Below are 24,659 nucleotides of genomic sequence, written 5' to 3'. Positions count from 1 at the left end.
TGTTTAATGGAATTTCGAGTTGGGTTACGAGTTGACAAAAACCGCCCTGTCTGTCCATACAAATGGATTGCCATGTGGAACGGACGTGCTTTAATTCGACGGACATCCGGGTCGCAACTGTCATGCGTGGTCACGTGAATTGAAATTCGATGGCAGGTCCATGCTACAAGATCCTTGTTGAATAGAAGTTTTCGAGTATACGTAACCGCCCCTTGAAATATCTCGTGATACACGCGTAATTCCAAACAACAACACATGAAGTCAAACACCGCTGTGTCGAAGTTGAAGGGACCTACGTTAATACTTCGAGATTCGACACAACCGGAAATGATAATGAATAAGGTGTACGCATGGACCAAGCTTTTACTTCGAGATAACCATAAGTTCGACACATCAAAGTTCGACACAACCGTGTTTGACTGTATATGCCTTTATCTTTATTTGCCTTTTTGCAAAGTAAACAGAATATTGAGATTTATTATACGAAACATGAACACAACCATATATGATTAATAACAAAACAATAAAGAAGTCACATTTCACCACCAATGATTAAATATAATTATCTGGATACAGACATTGAAATATTTGCACCATAAGAATTATTCAGAGTAATCTATTGCCAAATCATTTGTTGAAGAGTTTTAGCTGTCGTCAAAGGTTTTGTTGACAAAGGCAACGTCATGGGTGTCTATTTTCTGCTGCCGTCGCTGGAGAAACATCATGACTGCGACACCGATGATGCCGCCCACAACCAACATGGCTAAAGCAACTCCCACGAATGCCCCTGGATGAAAAAAAGAAGACGGCTGTACGATGATTTTAAAATAAAATACCAAAGACCCGAATCCATGCCGTTACTAGTATTTGGTGTATGTCTGATGTGGTTCCATGTGATGTGGACCTGTGTCACGTGGACATGTGTCATGTGATCCTGTTATCTTGTGATCCTGAGTCATGTGATCCTGTGTCACGTGGACATGTGTCATGTGATCCTGAGTCATGTTGACATGTATCATGTGATTCTGTGTCACGTGGACATGTGTCATGTGATCCTGTGATCTTGTGATCCTGAGTCATGTGATCCTGTGTCACGTGGACATGTGTCATGTGATCCTGAGTCATGTTGACATGTATCATGTGATTCTGTGTCACGTGGACATGTGTCATGTGATCCTGTTGTCATGTGATCCAATTTCATGTGATCCAATTTTTGATGTGATCATGTTGCTCTGTGTTATGTGTCATGTGGCATATGGTCGTGTGATATGTCATATACGTTTTGATTCCCTGTCACGTGGGCCCATGTCATGTGTAATGGGATCATGTGTGATACGTAAAGTGATGTGTCATGTAGTCCGAAGTTATGTGTCATGTGATCCTATGTGATGTGATCCTATGTGATGTGTAATGTGATCCTATGTGATGTGTGATGTGATCCTATGCGATGTGTCATGTGGTCCTATGCGATGTGTCATGTGTAATGTGATCCTATGTGATGGATGATGTGATTATATGTGATGTGTGGGAGCATGGGTGGCCCAGTCGTCTAAGGCACCGCGATTCACTCTGCAGAGTTGTGTCCCTTGGACACGTCAGGAATCTATGATTGTGGGTTCGAATCCCGGGTCCCCCCGATTATGTTTCTAGGTTTGTTAGCACCATACCCGTGCTCGTGGGTTTCACCGAGTGGTAAACATCTGAAGACTGCATCACTTCGGGCTTTCCTCCCACATTAAGCTGACACGCCGCGATATGACTGGAATACTGTTAAAAGCGGCGGTAAACCCAACTCACTCATTCACTAATTATGTGATGTGTCATGAGTGATGTGATTCTATGTGATGTGGGATGTGATCTTATGTGATGAATGATGTGATCCTATGCGATGTGTCATGTGATCCGATGTGATGTGTCGGCCTGCCTGTCCCACATCACATGTCTTTAGAATTTAAGCGGGACCGTCGTAGTTGTAGAAGTCGTACCTGCGTTGCTCGACGACTTTTGTTGGGATGCGACGTTGGTACAACTGACTGGTGTCGTCGGGTTCTTTCCTGTTGTTTAAAGAAAGAAAACAATTAGTTACAATCACAACTACAGATGACTCTCATAAATTTTGGCAGACTGAATTTATATCTCGATCAAAGGTGTTTTGGTCTCGATTAAGTTGAGGTTGCTTCTGTAAACTTTACATTTATTATGTAAAAACCAACATTATTATTATTATGGCATATATGAAGTGCAAATTTACACATAATACTAATACACTATCCTATACCAGTGAATGACGTGTTCACCTTGATTCAGTGTCTGGTGTCCAAGGTTTGGCTGTGGTTTTTGGTGTCCAGGGTTTGGCTGTGGTGTCTGGTGTCCAGGGTTTGGCAGTGGTGTCTGGTGTCCAGGGTTTGGCTGTGGTGTCTTTTGTGCAGAGGTTGGCTGTGGTGTCTTTTGTGCAGAGGTTGGCTGTGGTGTCTTTTGTGCAGAGGTTGGCTGTGGCGTCTTTTGTGCAGAGGTTGGCTGTGGTGTCTTTTGTGCAGAGGTTGGCTGTGGTGTCTGCTGTCCAGGGGTTGTGTTTTGTGTGACGGCTGGTGGAGGCGTGGCTCCTAGGACGCCAGAAGGATGACAGTGAGAGTATAACAAGGTTTAACAGTCACAGTGACATCTAAAGAAATAGTTTTCAATGCCCATCAATATAACGTCATCAGGAGAGAGAGAGAGAGAGAGAGGGAGAGAGAGAAGAGAGAGAGAGAGAGAGAGAGAGAGAGAGAGAGAGAGAGAGAGAGAGAGAGAGCACCATATACACGTAAGGTCTGTTGTCCTGCGTTTACAAATGATATATCCTTCAACAAGAACGTTCAACGCACTAGATTACTATAAGATGTCATGTCGCTAGAACAAGTAGTAACTTGTTGTAGTGGTTACACAGTTGTAATGAGCACATTTATTATAATTCTACATTCCACACTCCCCTACTTCCACATTCCACGAATTCCACATTCCACACTCCCGAACTTCCACATTCCACACTCCCCACTTCCACATTCCACCCCCAACTTCCACATTCCACCCCCAACTTCCACACTCCCCAACTTCCACATTCCACACTCCCCAACTTCCACATTCAACGCTCCCCCACTTCCACATTCCACAATCCCCAACTCCTTCATTCCCCAACTTCCACACTCCCCCACCTCTACATTCCACACTCCCCAACTTCCACATTCCACTCTCCCCCACTTCCACATTCCACCCCAACCTCCACATTCCACACTCTCCAACTTCCACATTCCACACTCCCCACTTCCACATTCCATACTCCCCACTTCCACATTCCACATTCCGAACTCCCCACTTCGCCACTTCAATACCCCCCCACTTCCACTTATTCGTGTTTGCCACACTATCAATACCATAATAGTGATTGTATACGATGCAATATCCTTGACTTATTTTGATACAATACAATGATACATGCTTGCCAAATTAGCAATTGCCTCATGTTGACACTATACAATGAAACATGCTTTCCACACCATCAATAACATAATGTTGATACTATACAATGATACATGCTTCCCACACTATCAATTCAATGATGTTGATACGAAACAATGAAACATGCTTGCCACACGATCAATAGCATGTTGTGTACACTCTAAATACTTGTCCCACTATCAATAGCCTAATGGTGATATTTTACAATGACACATGTTTTCCACACAATCAATAGCCTAATGTTGTTATAAAACAATGATACCCGCTTGCCAAACTATCAATAGTCGTATTTGACATAACATCAATAACAATGTGCACATGAATACTACATAATGCATTATACTTGACAAGCTATGAATAAAATAAAATAGCATAACATTGCATAATGCTACATACGTGACATACCATCAATTATGTGCTGTGAATACTACGTAATGCTTTATACATGACATACCATCAATAATATACTGTGAATACTACATAATGCTATATACTTGACATATTATCAATAACGTAATTGGAATACCACATAATGTTATATACATGACACACTATCAATAACGTACTGTCAGTATTACATAATGCTGTATACGTGACGTACCATCAATAACATACAGTGAATACTACATAATGCAATAAACATGACAAACCATCAATAACATACTGTGAATACTACATAATGCAATAAACATGACATACCATCAATAACATACTGTGAATACTACACCATGCTTATACATGACATACCATCAATAACATACAGTGAATACTACATAATGCTGTTTACATGACACACCATCAATAACATACTGTGAATACTACATAATGCTATATATATGACATACCATCAATAACATACTGTGAATACTACATAATGCTATATACTTGACATACTATCAATAACATACTGTGAATACTATCTAATGCTATATACATGACATACCATCAATAACATACTGTGAATACTACATAATGCTATATACATGACATACCATCAATAACATAATGTGAATACTACGTAATGCTATATACACGACGTACCATCAATACCACATGGTGTTATTGTACAATGGTTTAGTGTAACATGCTATCTTGCCAGTGCTCGATATCATATGTATGTATGTATGTATGTATGTATGTATGTATGTATGTATGTATGTATGTATGTGTGTGTATGTATGTATGTATGTATGTATGTATGTATGTATGTATGTATGTATGTATGTATAAAACTAAGACTTCTTACCCGGTGTTGTTGCACTGTAACTCCGCTGTCTTGTGCTTTTAGCTGTAAATGTCTGATTCTGGAAGTGATTAAAAAAGAAAATACTCAAATCTTGTTCAAAGCGGGTACACAGAGAAAGTTTTGAAAGACAGTATTTAAAAAAAATCAAAAAAATCGAAGTGAGTTGGGTTTTACGCCGCCTTTAGCAATATTCAAGGAACAGACATGGGCTTCACACATTGTACCATTGGGATTGATTCCACTATGCAAAGGTATATATGTGGAAATATAGATCAATTAACGCCATATATATGAAACCTAAAATAATTCATTTCGAAATAAGCATGATAAAACCACTAACAACTGTAAACAGTTACTTGACTTACGACGAAAGCATATTTTTTTTTTTACGGATGTATGTTCTTTTCTTACAGAGGTCACTAGTATTATGCGGACATATCTGAGGAGAGACACCTCCATAGATCACGTCAGATGAACCCTGTACGAACTCTCTGATAGCACAGTCTAAACGGAGGATGCGTGGCACAATATAAATGAAGGATGCGTGGGTTCTTGAGCCAATCAGATGTCAGCTTCTTAAGCGATTCGGCTCTATTTCTCAAATAACGTAAAACGGAAAATTTCGACTTTACCAAAAGACAACTCACACAGAACAGACCTATCCATTCGATGGTACTCACTTTTGGGTGTGGATGGCTTATAAATTATACACAAAATAATTGCACAGCCTTTATCATTTACATTCGGAACTGACCGATATATATTCGGTTTCGAGATACAGAAATGCTTCGTTCAGTGTTGAAGCCTGACACTGATGAGCAGGTTAGAATGTTCACCTGACGTGGCCGTCTGTGGAGGTGTCACGGCTCTGCATGTAGACAGGTATTGTACAGGGGTAAAAGACCTGATTCTTAATGTGTCGTTGATCATGTTATCAACAACTGGCATGACTTTCCTTACAACAGGCTTGTTGATTCACAGACCTCCCTGAAGTAGCTATAATATTGCTGTCTAAGGGGAATATATAACGTCACCGTCAGCGAATAACCAGTTTAGATTATCCACCGAAACGCATTCCATTGGACGTAAAAAGGTAACGCAGCTGTAAAAATAATATGAATTACTGAAGATCAGTGATGACAGTGTTCGCTAAGGTGTTAAGCATTGCCTGCTCGACAGGTAGAACCCACGTCTCACACAATGTGCACAAAAAGTACGTGTTTGTTCCCTGACGGCGGCCTGCAAACAAACCAGACAATCAAGTGGTCGATGGACCAGAAAGTCAAGCGACACGAGAACGCATGTAAGATTAATTTAAGTACGTGTACTCACGATGCCAACAGTGGGAAGCTGCACTGGGATAACAAATTTCCCTGAAGTGACTGCGGTACTTATAAGTCTATACGCCATTACTAACGGTGTCTCATGGTCAACTGCTCCGGTCAGCACACCTGTAACACATATTTGTTTATTATGAAGTTATCATATCGTATCGTATCGGTTCGTATATCATATCTTATCTTGTCTTGTCATGTAGCATCTGAGGTAAAGAGATTCAAACCCTCTCAAATATGAAACAGAAACTACGCGTTTTAAGGACACAAGCCCACATGGATATATATTGATCGACATATGTGTACTGAACACACAAAGTTCAGGGATCAGGAATATTTTGTAAGATATTTTTGTAAGTGAAGACTGAGCATACAATTTCATAAAAATATCCCCAAAGGTTTTCATGATCCCTAACTTTTTTGGTTCAGTATTTAAACAATGTACGAACATAATGGTGGATTTAGTAAAGATAAAATGTTTGGGATCTTATATATAGCGGAATCGGCGGAGATGTTACTGTTGAAAACTGTAACCTGTAACTATGTCAGCTTTCAAATAGACAATTTTGCTTCATGTATCATTTATATACGATGGTTTGGGACATACAGGTTTACTTTAAGAGGGACATGTCATGAAGCCAGAATACATTTTCGACACAATTATACCACAAACAGTGCACGAAAATCATGCACAAAGATCATCATACATTATTGAACAATGCTCGTTTGCGCGTAGGCGGAACCCAGTCGCAAACGTGGGCACGGGAGGGGCACGAGTCGCCATTCGGCTTGTCCCAGAATAACACGAGTTGGTCACGAATGTGTTGACATTGTGCCTTGTCTGTGACGATGAAATAACAAACTGCCAGTACATTGTCTTGAATGACAACCCTGGACTTCTTCGTTTTTTTCAGTGATAGTCCGGACTAATGCCGATGTTATAGTGCTAGCCCACTGAGATACCATGCTGCAGTTTTACACGAATACCCTCATCACTCATCTTACGTTGAGGATAGTTTTTTTAGTTATTTACGCTAATCATTATTCCCTGTCAGGCGCGGCCCGGACCATAAACAATTCATATTTGTTTACATCAACATGTTGGAACTATATTTCCAAAACGTTGTTGTATAGGAATATATATGGAATATATTGAGGAGTGATTTTCTCAATAAGTAGCTAAGTATATGTAAGACTCGCGAAAATTAAACAACGATGAAACGTTACCGTGCCAAAAACGTGCCTCGGAAATCGTGTTAGCCTGTTTACTGTTGGGGCAGAAATTATCCACACTCACAGCCGAGTCTCATTTTGCGATTACGGAAAATGACGGAATGGGGCGTACATGGGGCTGGGATGTTCTCAGATTTCTGTTCAGCTGTAGCGAGCACTGAGATCTGATTTTCTCAGCGGTTCATGGAAGTCCGTACAGCTGCAGACATCCTTAATGGAATAAATACCAGTATTGTCTGTCTCAACAAGCGTGGGCCTTAAAAGTTTCATTTCAAATAATGCTTCTTTGTTTACGTCTCAAGTCTAAACTGACTTACGCGAAAAGTGATCACAGGTCTCACTGGTTTGAAGAACCTTTCCAACCGATGTGTAATTCAAACTCAGGGCGCATGTTTGTGCAACTGGGCAGAGGTCGAAGCTGTTGCAAGTTGCTTGCTGGTTGTTGCACTTCTCCGCACAACCGAGGGGGTCGTCGACGTTGGGTAAAACAACGTCGTCTGCGAAGTGTGCCACCATGTTGGGCCAACGCCGGTACCTGGCTGAACCAAAAAACAACATCCTGTATGAATAATTGTTACCGAAATGTATGGAAGATGAAGTGTTTTTGAGTATATGGGTCTGTTAAGAAAATTTCATGCATAATGTCTGGCATTGTTTTCTCGATTAAAAAAAAAGGATGACACATTATTCATAACGTGTAAATATGTGTCCCTTAGGCGTGTCAGGATCCGCTGTTTCACCATGTAAATGACGTCTACGACCCTTTGAACTGCGATTTTTCTTTCAAATAATGATAATGACGCTGTGGCACTGAAACACGTTTCAAAGCGGCATCAGCACCGATTATTAACCGTGTTCTGTCTGTGTCCAAAGTGCCAACATCTGCTTCCTGCGTTCCCTCATGAACCGCTGTGTCATAACAGAAGTACTGTTCAAGGCGGCATTAAATGTGCAGTATTGTTTATCCTTGATGAGCTGACAACTGGGTTAGAATTGGTATTCAGCAACCTATGCTTGACGTAAGAGGCGACGAACGGGATCGGGTGGTCAAGCTCGGTCACATGGTTGATGCATCTCATCGTATCGCTATTGTGTAGATCGATGCTCATTATATCAATCACTGACATGTCTGGACTCGATTATTTACAGACCACCGTCATTTAGCTTGAATTCTGCTGAGTGCGACTTTAAACAACAAACAAACGACTAAACAAACATTTGAGTTTCGTGCTCTAAGAACATACTGCATACGTGAACTGAACTGAATGAAAGCATCAAACATCAACGATGTTACATAAAAAAAGAAAGTAGGCCCTTGGGGCCCTGTTCACAAAGCGATAATAGTGCTACGACTATCGTATCTCCCATACTTTAACATATAATTAAGACAGCCGTAGCGCTACGATCGCTTTGTGAAACGGGGCCCAGCTCCACAAAGCGACCTGACTACGACTGTTGCATGTCAATGTTAAAGTTTCACAAAGACCGTCTTAGCATTAAGATCGTTTTGTAAAACGGGCCCCTATGACATTACCCAGAACGGGGGCCACGTCAAGGATTGTTCCGACGAGGTAGGCGTTCTGTTTGTCCCAGTGCATGTCCACACGTTGTATTCGGACAGGTGATAGACCTCCCGTCTTGGCGATGCTCACAATCACAAGATCTTCCAGAATAGTCTTGTAGTTGAGTAAGAAGTCAACATAGTTCCCTGGGGATGAAAGTAACACACTCGAAATCATTTAGCATCTGTTATGTTAATGTCAATAAAAGAGACTAAACCCTTTCCACTTTCATCTGAAGCAGTGTCCATTATACGATTCCCACCTTTTCATAAGTATGTGGTTATGAATCACTATCAATTAGTGATGACATTAGGTTTTTCCCGAAAAGGTGGGCGTATCCGGCCCAACAAGTGGCATCGGTCACAAACACATGCAAAGTCAAGTCAAGCCTTCACCTGAACAAACACATTAGGAGGGAAAGTTACTTTATACATACACAAGAAAACCTAATTTATAAAAACAGAGAGAAAGTTACTTTATACAAACAGGGAAAGTTTCATTATACATACAGAGGGAACTTTACTTTATTTATTCAGAAGGAATGTTACTTTAACTTATAAACCTCCGGTGACGTCATCCTGTTGTTCTCCAGTGGGGTTAAATCTCATAAACAGGGACGTTGTAATGTCCCTGGGATTTTATAGGATATTCAAGTTATATTTGCTATAATATCCCAGGGATTTTATTTATAAAACTTCCGTTCAGATTGTAACATGTAATGGAATTTAAAATCAAATGACAAATGTTTTCTTTATATTCCCGAGGATCGAACTCGCATCCTTCATATCTGTAGCCCAGTAAGTGTACCACTAGGCTAGAGAGGTGTTGATAAGCTGCTCTGCTTTTTAGAATGTCCTTTTCAAGATCCGTACGCCAGCAACAGATATTTTACGCCCGTTTCCTAAGGTTCATGGAAAGTATGTTCGAAACATAAAAATGTTGATAAACGTAGTTTTAAGGTTCAAAATCGGTATATAAAAATAAGGAAGATATAACACTTCCCCTCGGGTTGTTATGATATTTATAACCCTTTCCCTAGGAAAATCCCTTGGGATGCGGGTTTTAAATATCATAACAACCCTCGGACGTGTTTTATCCTATACATACAGAGAGAAAGTTACTTTATATATTCAGAAAGAACGTTACTTGTTATATACACAGGGAACATTACAATATACATACAGGGGGAAAGTTGCTTTGTATATTCAGAGGGAACGTTACTTTATACATACAAGGGAAAACTTACTTCAAACAAACAGAGGGAAAGCTACTTTATACAAACAGGGAAAGTTTCATTATACAAACAGAGGGAACGTTACTTTATACATTCAGAGGGAACGTTACTTTATATATTCAGAAGGAATGTTACTTTATATATTCAGAGGGAATGTTACTTTACATATTCAGAGGGAATGTTACTTTAACATACAGAGGGAAAGTTACTTTGTATATTCAGAAAGAACGTTACTTTAAATATACAGAGGGAAAATTACTTAAACATACAGAGGGAAAGTTACTTATATATTCAGAGGGAACGTTACTTAAACATACAGAGGGAAAGTTATTTTATATATTCAGAGGGAAAGTAACTTTATACACACAGGGGGAAGGTTACTTTATACATACAAGGGGAAAATTACTTTCTACATACAGAGGGAAAGTTACTTTATACATACAGCGGAAAAGTTTCTTTATACATACAGAGGGAAAGTTGCTTTATACATACAGAGGTAAAGTTACTTTATACACAAAGAGGGAAAGTTATTTTAAACACACAGAGGGAAAGTTACATCATACATACAGAGGGAAAGTTACTTTATACATACTGAGGGAAAGTTACTTTAAGCATACAGAGTGAATGTTACTTTATACAAACAGAAGGAAATAGGGAAAGTTACCATATATATGCAGAGGGAAAGTTACTTTATACATACATTTTATACAAGTTAATTTAAACACTACTGAATGCTACTTTTTTACTTTTACACACAGACGGAAAGTTACTTAAATCCAGCGGGAAAGTTGCTTTACACATACTGAGGAGAAGTAACTTACAGTGGGAAAGTTTATTTATGCATACAGAGGGAAGGTTACTTTACACATACAGAGGGGACATTACTTTGTACATGCAAATGGAGAGGTACTTTACACATACAGGGAGAAAGTTCCTTGATACATAAATAGGGAAAGTTACTTTATACATACAGAGGGGAAGTTGTTTTAAAGATGCAGGGGGGAATATTCTTTATACATACAGAGGGTATGTTACTTTATACATACAGAGAGAAAGTAACTGTATACATACAGAGGGAAAGTTTCGGGGCAAAGGTTACTTTGTACAAACACATAGGTGAAATTGGGTTCCACGTCGCGTCCACGATTATTGCACTTGTATAGCGTCGTGATCATTTACATGTGGTATTGCAAAGCTTAGCTGGACACACAAGGGTATGTAAATGTACAAGGGGGGGAATGCACACACACACATAAAGAACATCTATCCGCATAACACAACACCTTTATCACGCAGTGCTCAAACATGGATAAAATCGTCCTTGAGAATGCGTCTTTGTACAATACATAGAGTACTTACCTGGGAATGTTATCTCGAAGTTAATCTCATCTTGGTCGGTGTAGCATGGCGAAATGTCAAAGCGACTCAACACTGGGTTTTCTTGATCAAAATTGTAGAAATCATACGACAGAAAATAGTCATCCTACAAAAAAGATGAAATGCAATAGCTGACTGTCACAAATACATGTTTTTTCTCATATATACTAATTTTCATATATTTCCATATAATTTCCCTAAGTTTGTTTCATTCGTAAAACCTATACAACATAAAGTAGGTTCATTTGACTTCAATGTCATAGAGAGCGAGTGAGTAAGTTTAGATTAACACCCCTTTATACAGTATTTCCGTTATATCACGGCGTGTCAGCTTAATAATTGAGGAAAGCCCAAATGGTGAGGTGAGGTGATGAAAAATTTGGTTTAACATCGTGTTGAAGATTAATGCACTTACATAATGCGCACGTACGTTTTTGTGTTTGCTTGAACGTGTAGAGATTTATTCAGGTTTATAGAGCTAGCCTACAGAGATACGATGCCGCCGTGTAACAAGATCTAGAATACCCTACTCAGACACATTATACTGACTCTGAGCCGACCAGTCCTTGTGTTATCCCCTCATTGCCGATCGTCAGGCAGGGTAACAACAAGTACGATCTTTTTAAGGTTTTGGGTATGACGAGTCCAGGAGAAAAAAGCCGAAGGGAAGTAAGTCTTAAACGTTACCACTTTTGTGAAACCCACGAGTGCGGGTGTGGTGTCGAAAAACCTTAAAATTATTGGTTGCGGCCATGCACACATGTGGGACGCAACTCTGCATAGGGAAGTTGTCACAATATTAGCGCCGCAGTGCAACTGGTATGACTATTGTGTTTGGAACTATCTCAACACGTTTGAATTATATACAATGCTGGCAAAGGTCTCACTTGATAAGCGTAAAGGCTATTTTTTACTCACTGCCGAAATTTCAAGCCGTACTGGAGTGTCCACGCTGTCCTGGTTGTTGCCGACGTCGTTGTCGCTAATCCAGTCATTCTAGGGAAATTTAAATGACATAAGTACCGCTTGTTATCACACAGCTAATTGTGACATTATTGGTAGATTGTGTTCGTCTTGAATGTACTGCCACAATGTATACCGTCACCCCAGCTTGATAATGGTGTCAGAATCTACATCGACGCTAAAGGCAATAAACCAGAAGCTGTTATCCATAAGGTTTTACGTTTTCTTATTTTGTATATCATCAAATTCTTGGCATGCCAATAAATGAACACAAAATGTAAATATCAGTTACATCAGTATTATAATGATTCGACCCTAGATTGTTTTCCCGTCCCCATAACCCCGAGAATTGATGCCATGCTTGTCTCTGTGAGTAACGGGGTCAGGTGATCAGGCTTGTCTCCAAGTTGCGTAGATCGATGCTGATGATGTCATCACTTGATTGTCTGATCCAGACTCGATTGTTTACGCATTGTCATCATACTGGTCCCCATATACCGCGACGTTAAACAATGACAAAGCAAACAAACAAACCGTCCCTCACAATACATCAACTCACCGACATGAAATACACTTCGAAGGTTACAGGCATGCCTAGAAGTCCAGCGTCAGCGAAGTCCGTACGGACATTAGTAAAGACGTCACACAAGATCCCACGAGCTGTCCGCTTGTAAATTCCACACAAGGTTTAGAATATGACAAGTACATACAATATATTTATGTATTATCAATATGCACACACAGCTGATGCATTTTTCCTGTTTTTTTCTTTAATGAGCAGTGCCCTTTGGTTTTGTGTTACCTGTCTACCGGAATATTTTAGAATCCGACATTTTGATTGGTCAAATCTACGTTAGACAATGAATTTGCTAATACCTGTTGGAAACCTTGTCTTTCTCAAACTCAAACAGGAAACCTTTTCACATTCTGAATTGTAATATACGTTACGTAATAGCGCGTTATGGGACATAATCTTTCAGACAGAAAGCAGTAATACTACGAAGTCAGTGATAGAATGATGATTTGTTTGTGAGAAATATAATTTGCTCCAGAATGTCTGGAAAAGAAGTAATTGTCATGAGGAAAGAATTTGCTAGATAGGCAGGATGGCCAAACAGTATGCAATTATTTTAACCCCCAAATATTTCAGACAGGAAACAGTAATTTTACGACGTCAGTAATAGAATGTTGATATTCTTTGGTGAAACATATAATTTGTTCCAGAAGAGCCTGGAAAAAAGTAATTGTCACCAGGAAAGAATTCGTTGGGGATGCTAGATGGCCTGAAAAAAGGCCTGGCAGCTTGAACTGATTGTATCATTGAATATGTTGAGCCGAAAATGCTTATCAATTCAAATATTTTCAATTTAAAGGTGGATTAATTTCCTTAAGTGTTTCGTCTCAAGTAACTGTCATCCTTTTACACGTATGCCAACAAGCTCCATCGGTGCTCCCAATCGAGAGCATATCCATTGTGTGAGGGATGATGGATACATGGATTGTACGATGGAATTCTGCATGGATGTCTTTGGTTTGCGCTTCACTTATGATGTATGTCACATTGGTTCTTCTTGCTTTCTCAACAAATCTATTTAAGTTGACAGGGATACTTTGAGATTTACATTTTGCTTAAAACTCGGAACAACCCAAGGTCAAGAGAAGTCAAGAGAACGTGTGATTAATGTTAGAAGCAAATGATTTTGCACCTTAAATAACGCTAACAAGCTCCTGACAGGGTGTATTGTACTACCTGTCCAGAGTAGGCAAATGTAGGATCTAAGTCAAAGAGCTGTTCTGGAGACTTCATCCCGATGGCTTGATGCAAGCGGGAGACATTGACTGTTGCGTCCCACGTTCCGTTCTCAATTGGAACAACAGAGCAGTTGAGGAAGGACTTGTCAATAACGTAGGCAACTCCTGAAAAATATTTCACACAATTTAGCAACTTACTTAAAAATTACATTTCCGGATATCATTAATCGTTGAAGTATCAAAAACATTTAAAACTCATGTCCGAAAACGTTGATCATCTTACGTAAATCGTAAGTCCCCGAAATGGTTTACAATGAGAATGCAATACTATTTATCAATATATATTTCATTTCGACCTCGCTGTTCTAGTTTTCATGGATCATAACTTGTGTCATTTTGGGGTTTTCCTCCCAAATTGTACATATCCGTCTCTCTGATCATAATCGTCAACCTGTATCTATTGTATGTATTTATATCCAGTACCTGTGTTATAATCGTGTATTTCCGTGACGGCGTCGTAGCTGTAGTAAGGGTAGCTGATTACGTTAGGGCGGTTGTCGAAACGGAGGAGTTTGTAGTTGTAGTCGTAATACACCTGAGGAAATAACGTCGTGGCATGGAATGAAGAAACCGTGTTTCTATGGATGATGAGGGAGCACGGCTGATCCATTTATCGAAGGCGACGTGAATCGCCTTGCAGAGGTGCGTTCGTAATCCGGTTGGTCCCAGTCATGTTTTTAGGTTTGTCAGCACCATATCCTTGCTCATGGGTTTCACAAAAGTGGTAAATTTTAATTAAAAGCGAGAAACCCGTTCTATCTAAATTCTCTGCTGAAAACAATTGTACGATTCCTAATATATGTCAACCTATATGATACCAAATGTGTGAGAAAACAGGTGCATCACTTCACCGCTGATACGCCATGATACAACTGAAATATTGTTTAAGCGACGTTAAACAACACTCACTCACTCATATAATATGGGTGAGATGTATATATAATTAGCTTCAGCGTATTGGTTTATGAATATTTTTTATACATCAGGTCGGTTACCATTGTGTTATGCATGTATGGACGTTGTTCTCTCTATGGACTTTTATTTACTTACATCGGCATTTACGACCATGTTCATATCCTGGTCTATTATCTCCTCCCTGTACTGGTAGTGTGTCTTCAGCTTCGGCATCGCTCGGGTGTGTTTCCGACCGGCACATGCAACGCCTTTTGGAGTCTAGATGGAATTATTATGATGATAGATGAACCACACAAACAGAAGGACACTCACTCACTCACTCACTCACTCACTCACTCACTCACTCACTCACTCACTCACTCACTCACTCACTCACTCCCTCGTGCATGTGCAATAATCTTCAAATCGTCGCTCAACCACATTTCGACTCACATCTACTACTATTGAGGCTTACTAGAGTTATGGAAATTAATCACTTATTACAAATTTGAATGGGTTTTTTGCTTTTACCTCTAGATTTTTCGGGTCCACAATGTAGCTTTTAAAACCAATATAATCATAAATATGATGGAAGCTTGACATTGCACCCGGGCCAACAATGGAGTTGTAGCCTTGGACCTCAGCTCTCACAGGAATCTGCATTGTTCCGTCTGCACTTGTCCACGTGGAGACTGAAACACAAAACAGAAATAGTTAGCTACAATACGGAGGAGCCAGATATATCTAATATACCTGGTTGTACCTTAATATTATCTGTTTTCCCTTGTTTCCTGTGTGGAAAATGAAAAAAATGAAACCGTATGCACGGTTGTGTGTGTACTGAGGCATAGTTCATCGTGTTAAAAACATTTCAATATGCATGGTTGGCTCAGTCGTCAAAGCCGTGTAAAAACATTTCAATATGCATGGTTGGCTCAGTCGTCAAAGCCGTGTTAAAAACATTTCAATATGCATGGTTGGCTCAGTCGTCAAAGCCGTGTAAAAAACATTTCAATATGCATGGTTGGCTCAGTCGTCAAAGCCGTGTAAAAAACATTTCAATATGCATGGTTGGCTCAGTCGTCAAAGCCGTGTAAAAACATTTCAATATGCATGGTTGGCTCAGTCGTCAAAGCCGTGTAAAAAACATTTCAATATACACGGTTGGCTCAGTCGTCAAAGCCGCCGCAATTCGCTGTCAAAAGTTGCAACCTATGGTTCACGGTTTGTCAGCACCATATACGTGCACCACCACCACAACCCCACCCCATCCCCAACCCCACACGCCGTGATGTAACTGGAATACTGTGCAAAGCTGCGTTAAACCCAACTCACTCTCTCACTAAGTCAAAATACCAAATTTCAAGTGATAACAGCTACTGTTGATTTTTGTCCGTTTAATCAAACATAGACATTCCCGAATGGTTTAGTGTGACCATGGTAACATCCTACGACGTCGACACGACTACATATATGTGAGGTAAAGTAAAGTTATGCTGTAAAGGATACCAAAGTGCAATGAACACAGCACAAAAAAACGATTTCCGTTTTTCGGTAACCACCCGGAGATGAAAGAACCTCAGAAAAACGACCGAGACATTAACAAAAGTGATAAGAATATGAAGTACATTTATATCAAATAATAGTAAAAGAGACATCACGTCATTATTTAAAAGTACAAAGAATTATGCCCACGAGCTTTTTGTCGCATTTTCATAATTTGCTCATGGGTTTTTGTCTGAAACAGACGTGAGGAATAATTTGGAATTTATCACCCGTTAACCATAGATTGATGTGCACTGGATGCACATATTTCGATATCAATTAATTTAAAAAAACATGTCTTGAAACATGTGGAACGCACGCACCTTTTCTGGTTTCCATGTTTAGATATTGTACAAATGAATGATGAAAATATTACGTGACCTGTTCCATTAGTAGGATGTACAAAGTTCATTCTAGTTAACAATTCTCCCTTTTTACACTCACAATGCAAAAAGAAAACAATATATGAAATCAAGATCATATCACAAACTTCATGAACAAGATTAATATTCATGATCGTTATTCAAACACATCAAAGGTATCTCAACCTAATCTCAGTAGTGATTTAATCCAAGTAACAATAAACCTGAGACGGTAGAAAGGGAAACACATATTACCATGAATTTGAAAATTCATGGATTCTGATTGGTCAATCAGGTATCTTATCACAATAAAATCATCTGATTCAAATAGCCGATTTGACAAAGCTCATATATAGTCCCCCTTTTTCAGTCATTTTCGGTAAGCGTTTTGAAATAATTATATGAACAATGAAAGATTACAGAATGTTGTATGTGCGTGTATATGTCATATGCATTTCCTTTTGCATTTGCGAATTTTTTCAAAATGTGTAAAATCTGAAACTGGTCCTGTGGTATTGTCAACAGGTATTTTACATGCGTATGTCATTGCACGCGTGTTTCAATGGTGTAAAATCCGGAGTTTGGTCCTGTGGTAGTGTCAGCTGGTAATTATACATGTGTATGTATATGGATATTCGGGACAGTAATCGTCCGGGAGGACGAGCTTCGGACTAAAGAGGCCCAGTCTATCGAGGTTTTCCTCTACCTGTTTTTTTTAAATACCTGAGAAGTAGTAGTCGACGGTGAAGTTGACGCCGAGAAAGCCCCAGTACATGCACGACTGCCAATGATCACACAGGACACCTCTAACCGATGTCTGCCCCTTGTAAACCTTCAGAGAACAGGTTAAGGCCTTGTACACATGATCACATTCTTAGTGGTCAGTTTAATATTTGTGACCCACAAGGAGAAAAGAACCTTATGCTAGAATACAATTGTACTATGACGTCATAAAGACGTTTGACGTCCACTTACTTCAGTGAAGATCGCCATGTGTGCGGACTGTACACAGATATCTTATTTTTCTCTCGTTAGTTCGTAATGTATTAAAACATTATTTCAAAACCTTTCAGCATACTTGTCTACTTCTCAATTCATCAGATATTATGTCTAAAAACGGGCAAGTATTACATCAACAGTTATAAGTCGGAAAATATGTCCAAATGTTTGATCTCAAGTATCTCTGTAATGAATATGAATTGAAGCTTGTGAGTTGAATTTTTGTAGTCCGAAGATACTGTAGCTTTAAAATATAATGACAAGTCAAAATGTGATTTTTCACACATAAGGTACCTTTTCTCATGGTTGGTCACACTTAATTTACAAAACACTGACTATATGATGAAATGTCAGGTAAACCAATGCGGTGTTGATCTGACAAAAGTCTGGGTTTTGCAGTTATCCTGATTTGTTAAATTAATGGAACAATTGTCCTATGAAGCACAGAACTTGTATCTATCTAAAACAGCACATACACAGCACAAATCTATAATCTATGGACTTTGGAAGGATTTAAAAAATACATGAAAACGTTTACAAAGATCGGTCGTACAATGAACAGCATTTCATCACTTAAGCAAAACAGTTGTTTCAGGTGAGCTAACAATACATGTAAAGGATCATACCTCCCCGTACTTTTGAGCAAACTTCAGGATATAACTTGTTGAATAGGTGTGGGTCATGTTGCTGTTGCCAGGCATTTTACCACCGATAAATACATCATCCATGTCCGTAGCTTGGTTCATGACGGTGCAGTTATTGTCTAGAAAACGGAAGAGAATCGTCCACAGAACAAAACAAAACACTGGACAAATCAAGTTTCATTCAGAAACACCACAACCGATACAAAAATAACGCTATTATGATCCTTTCAATTCAGCGCACACGCTATTTCAGATCACGTTATTCAATGCCATCGGAAGCAGGAAACACCTTTGGATTAGAAATGCATTTGACTTGTTGAACGTAACGGTCACACCATACAGGGAAAATTTGGAAAGCGCCGTCATTTCATGTTCTTTCCAAGAAAACAACGCGTTTCTTCTAGTGATGAAATGCACACCTGCGATCGAGACGTACCACATCTTAATTAACCATTTATGATCTTGTTAACCTAATTAGCCACTGAAATTGTTTTAACGGCGCATTTACTAATAATCAAGCTGTGTCCTGAAAATATTCGAACCCGTACAAGGCAAACCAAAGGTTGAGAGAATGAGTAGCTATCCACACGGACACAGTCAACGCGGTCATACATCATACGTCCTCAGTATAATAGGCTCCTTCGTCTTCCCTGGGATACTGGGATACCGCCGCCGACCCTCCACGGAAATATTTGTCTCAGAAGACAGTCAGGCCAGTTTTATCGTTCCAACTTATGAATATTGCAAACATGACTTATAAATAAAGATTCCTAACATTTTATGTTATCGGGAATAGAAGAATATCCTTTAGTAATCGATTTATTTTCAATATAGCACCAACTTGAAATAAATATCAATTGGTTCCATTTTGGTTTTTCTTTCTTCAAAAGTAAATCTGTACATTCTTATATGCATAGGGATAAATAGTTCCATACAGAATACTTACTAAGGACATGGTAGCTCTCATTCGTGTTCATGTTTATGTACACGTACTCAATCTGTCCGTTCTGTGTGAGTTTCATGGCGGATCGCTGTGAATCTTGATCGAAATATTCCTCCGCAACCACGCTCATGTTCCTATCAATGAGAGCGCCCTCGATGGTGACTTGAAAGGACGGTGGCAGGGCTTGTGGAAGGCGAGGATCTGGAAGATTTTCGTGCAAGAAGTAAGGATATTTCAGTCATGGACAGAACATGAAGGGCTTCTTGTTACGAATAACCCCTGTCTTCTTGAATCATTATTATTATTATTGTACTGTGCATTATGGTACAAAGCCCCGGCATTACTCAATAAAAAGGAAGGAGTTGTATGATAGTATCATAATGTCATATATAAATATCGTGACGTAAAGTTCGCAGATAGTGGTGCAAAGCCATAGCAGTGAGGTGACCTGTTATGGTGTTGTGGTTTCGTAATGCCATGATGTTGTTATCGTTGTGTCATGTTAAAGTATCGCGGCATGAAATTGGAATGATGTCATATGATATCGCTATAGCATGTTGGAGCGCTGCGACAGCATGTGGCTTTGTGATGTCATGTTGTAGAATTGCTGAATCATGTAGCTTTGTGATGTCATGTTGTAGACTTGCTGAATCATGTAGCCTTGTGATGTCATGTTGTAGACTTGCTGAATCATGTAGCTTTGTGATGTCATGTTGTAGAATTGCGGCAACATGTAGCTTTGTGATGTATTGTTGTAGACTTGCTGAATCATGTAGCTTTGTGATGTCATGTTGTAGACTTGCTGAATCATGTAGATTTGTGATGTCATGTTGTAGACTTGCTGAATCATGTAGCTTTGTGATGTCATGTTGTAGACTTGCTGAATCATGTAGCTTTGTGATGTCATGTTGTAGAATTGCGGCAACATGTAGCCTTGTGATATCATGTTGTAGACTTGCTGAATCATGTAGCTTTGTGATGTCATGTTGTAGACTTGCTGAATCATGTAGCTTTGTGATGACATGTTGTAGAATTGCGGCAATATGTAGCCCTGTGATGTCATGTTGTAGACTTGCTGAATCATGTAGCTTTGTGATGTCATCTTGTAGACTTGCTGAATCATGTAGTTTTGTGATGTCATGTTGTAGAATTGCGGCAACATGTATCCTTGTGATGTCATGTTGTAGACTTGCTGAATCATGTAGCTTTGTGATGTCATGTTGTAGACTTGCTGAATCATGTAGCTTTGTGATGTCATCTTGTAGACTTCCTGAATCATGTAGCTTTGTGATGTCATGTTGTAGAATTGCTGAATCATGAAGCTTTGTAATGTCATGTTGTAGACTTGCTGAATCATGTAGCTTTGTGATGCCATGTTGTAGAAGTGCTGAATCATGTAGCTTTATGATGTCATGTTGTAGACTTGCTGAATCATGTAGCTTTGTGATGTCATGTTGTAGACTTACTGAATCATGTAGCTTTGTGATGTCATGTTGTAGACTTGCTGAATCATGTAGCTTTGTGATGTCATGTTGTAGACTTGCTGAATCATATAGCTTTGTGATGTCATGTTATAGACTTGCTGAATCATGTAGCTTTGTGATGACATGTTGTAGAATTGCGGCACCATGTAGCCTTGTGATGTCATGTTGTAGACTTGCTGAATCATGTAGCTTTGTGATGTCATGTTGTAGAAGTGCTGAATCATGTAGCCTTGTGATGTCATGTTGTAGACTTGCTGAATCATGTAGCTTTGTGATGTCATGTTGTAGAATTGCGGCAACATGTAGCCTTGTGATGTCATGTTGTAGACTTGCTGAATCATGTAGCTTTGTGATGTCATGTTGTAGAATTGCGGCAACATGTAGCCTTGTGATGTCATGTTGTAGACTTGCTGAATCATGTAGCTTTGTGATGTCATGTTGTAGAATTGCGGCAACATGTAGCTTTGTGATGTCATGTTGTAGACTTGCTGAATCATGTAGCTTTGTGATGTCATGTTGTAGACTTGCTGAATCATGTAGCTTTGTGATGTCATGTCGTAGACTTGCTGACTCATGTAGATTTGTGATGTCATGTTGTAGACTTGCTGAATCATGTAGCTTTGTGATGTCATGTTGTAGAATTGCGGCAACATGTAGCCTTGTGATGTCATGTTGTTGACTTGCTGACTCATGTAGCCTTGTGATGTCATGTTGTAGACTTGCTGACTCATGTAGATTTGTGATGTCATGTTGTTTCTGGCGTCCCCTTACAAGTATAAGATAATTTGTAAATAAGTTTCATAATAAATAACATCAACGTATTTCTTTACTCTTTTTAACAGCGTTACTGGAGCTTTTTCTTTGTACACCAATCACATATCCGAGATAGTATGTACACTGTATTATCTTATCAGGACAGAGGTGGACCCAACAGTAATCAGGCTATCATAGCTAAACCGGGCACCTATATGTGATTGTCGCGGGATCCTCACCGTTCGGGGCGACTGTTGCGGATGCGTCGAATGTACACACCTGGGCCGTGCTGGTGTGCGCCGACACTAGCCATAGTCCAAGAACTAACAATACCTACAATCAACAGGAGAATCAACTGACATCCAAATTGATAAAAGCGGCAAACACTTTCCATAATCTAGTCCAAACTTACTACAAAATAAGAGTGTGTTCTCAAACTACTATCAAATAATAATGATACCAGGTGTTCGCAAAAAGGTGAGCATAGCCTGCCCCACTGCAGCAACCATCACAAACACATGCAAAAGCAAGTCAATTGTTCACCTTAATAAAACTGGAAAACATGGTACAAGTCAAAATAGGGAACTACATCATTTTTGTCATAGGAGTGTCCAATTTGGAAATGTCCCCCACATGTTTACCATATAACACTTGTATAGCGCGTTGGTTGCCTTGAATATTGTTAACATAATTGAGTACATCGGCACCAATGAACGGAATTGTTATTTAATTGAAGTGCTATGTTTATGAACGAGCACATTCGAGGTAGCTATTGTGTATTTTATTGGTAAAATAAGGGTAATATGTACAGTTGGTGAAGAAGACATCTTTAGAGAAACTTTCTTATTTCTTGTTGATGTAGACACAGGATAATCAGCATTTTGATAAACGTGTCATTTTCATTGTTCCCAGCGCTTTTCTAAATTATTAATAGAAATCTAATCAACGTATGTTTATTATCATTGTACATCCGGATATTTTAAGAAAAGAAATAAACACTGTCTAAACATGTTGACGAAGATATTGCACAGATTTGTGAAATGTGTTTTAAGCAATTAACAACGTTTTTACTTGAAATGATAATGCATTTCAACACATAACCAAATGATTCATGGATATTTTTGGTAAACACGTACCACTTCACGTGGGTGGTCAGATCACAAAATGAATACGTCAGTGCATGTATCAACTTTGACATCATATGATGAGTTTATAGTATATAATGTAATTTACCAATGTAATGATGTTAATCATTCGTACATGTACAGGGGGAACGGGTGGCCCAGTCGTCTAAGGCGCCTAACATTCGCTGTACAGAGTAACCTATGAAACCTATAGAAACCTATGATCGTGGGTTCGCATACCGATTCGTCCCGATTACGTTCTAGGTATTCTAGGTATGTCAACACCATACCTTTGCTCGTGAGTTTCCCAAAAGTGGTCAAATCTGAGACCTGGATCACTTGGGCTTTCCTCCCACATTAATCTGACACCGTGAACTATTGTTAAAAGTGGCGTGAGTGTTTAAAACTCACTCACTCACCCATATACAAATGCAAAAACATTTACTTTTCATGAGGGAAATAAGGATGCTAGTTTTGCTGTACATAATGTTAAGCGTATGTTTAAAATATGTTTCAGCAACAATGGATTTACAAACTGAAGTCACTGAATCGAACCGGATCGTCGTCGTGTAGAGCCAACGATTTAAGTAAATAGGTATTTGCTTAATAACTGTTTAACTGTAATATCAGAAGAACTAATATATTAGAGGACCGGAATGTCCAAGGCTAAGTGTGAGTGAGTTTGGTTTTATGCCGTTTTGGCAATATTATGTCGGGGGATACCAGAAAATGGCTTCACATATTGTACCCACAGGCATCGAACCCGGGCCATCGGCGCGACGAACGATCGTTATAACCATTAGGCTACCCCACTATCCACTAAAAGAAGATAGTTAGTACAATGAGGACGTGCAGGGCAAAGGTACTTTATCTGTAAGGACTGTATATGATAAGGTTATATCAAAGGCTGTCTGATTTAACTGTTGTCCAGTGGATGAGTCTGCATGGGACACAATTTCCATCTTAGGATTTTAATTACGATTATTAAAAAGCTTTGACCGTGACACAAAAACACATTCTATCTCTAACGAACGCGTGGATACGAAGAAAATTTCGCACAACATAAACAAATATATACTAACAGCTAACATCGATGGTAATTGTGTCATTCATGTTTTCTTACAAATAATAATTTCAATCGCCAGCATGTCAAATATAGTTCTTCAGATAATAATGACACCATACCCATACCCTAATTATTGTCACCCCTCGATATATGTGTGATATGGGGTGACTATAATTATGAGTATGGGTATATATACCAATTTATACGACATATATACCAGCCAAAACAGGGCAAAGACATATGCTCCTGAATAAACTAAATAACTGTGAAGATTGTGTTATATTTACATAAAGTTATGATAATATTTTAGTCGCCATTATGTCAAACATAGTGCCAGGTTCTAATTATCAAATTCATACGAGATATTCAAATATAACATAGTAAGACATAAGAAAGGATGAATCAACTTTTAACACGTATCTGTTTTTTGTTTTATATTATAATTGTGAGAATACAGTGCAAGTGTTTGCTTACCTTCATGTTGATGCTGCAAAAAGTCCGTTGTTATCAGTTGAGTGAATGACAGACCACTGATAAAAATTTAAGTGGGTGTATTTTAGTGTATCACGTTGTCCTCACTGCCGACGAC

The 24,659-nt window shown here is 39.1% G+C and overlaps 1 protein-coding gene across 1 annotated transcript; it reads right to left on the bottom strand.

The window, feature by feature from the left end:
- Positions 1-414: 414 nt before the first annotated feature.
- LOC124120427 lies at positions 415-24,659 on the bottom strand. The gene is made up of 19 exons (XM_048400495.1): positions 24,545-24,659; positions 22,120-22,213; positions 19,647-19,844; positions 18,683-18,819; positions 17,781-17,889; positions 15,682-15,842; positions 15,307-15,429; positions 14,680-14,791; positions 14,195-14,361; positions 13,004-13,111; positions 12,400-12,477; positions 11,464-11,587; positions 8,843-9,016; positions 7,626-7,847; positions 6,074-6,192; positions 4,742-4,799; positions 2,298-2,603; positions 1,986-2,054; positions 415-787 (listed from the first exon to the last, which is right to left on the bottom strand). The coding sequence occupies exons 1-19, from the start codon at positions 24,548-24,550 to the stop codon at positions 645-647; spliced, it is 2,508 nt and encodes an 835-aa protein (XP_048256452.1). The 5' UTR covers positions 24,551-24,659; the 3' UTR covers positions 415-644.

This window comes from Haliotis rufescens, unplaced genomic scaffold, assembly GCF_023055435.1.
Source record: "Haliotis rufescens isolate VD_foot unplaced genomic scaffold, xgHalRufe1.0.p SCAF_2, whole genome shotgun sequence".
NCBI lineage: Eukaryota > Metazoa > Mollusca > Gastropoda > Lepetellida > Haliotidae > Haliotis > Haliotis rufescens.
The sequence above is the reverse complement of the archived record's forward strand: the minus strand, read 5'-3'. Positions and strand labels throughout refer to the sequence as shown.

Bases quoted from the DNA above. Each gene is read 5' to 3' on its own strand.
- LOC124120427 (XM_048400495.1), bottom strand. The intron at 6,193-7,625 runs GTAAGTCAGTTT...TATGTGTTACAG, and splicing joins GACCTGTGATCACTTTTCGC to GTGTGCTGACCGGAGCAGTT. The intron at 2,604-4,741 runs GTAAGAAGTCTT...CTGGCGTCCTAG, and splicing joins TTACAGTGCAACAACACCGG to GAGCCACGCCTCCACCAGCC.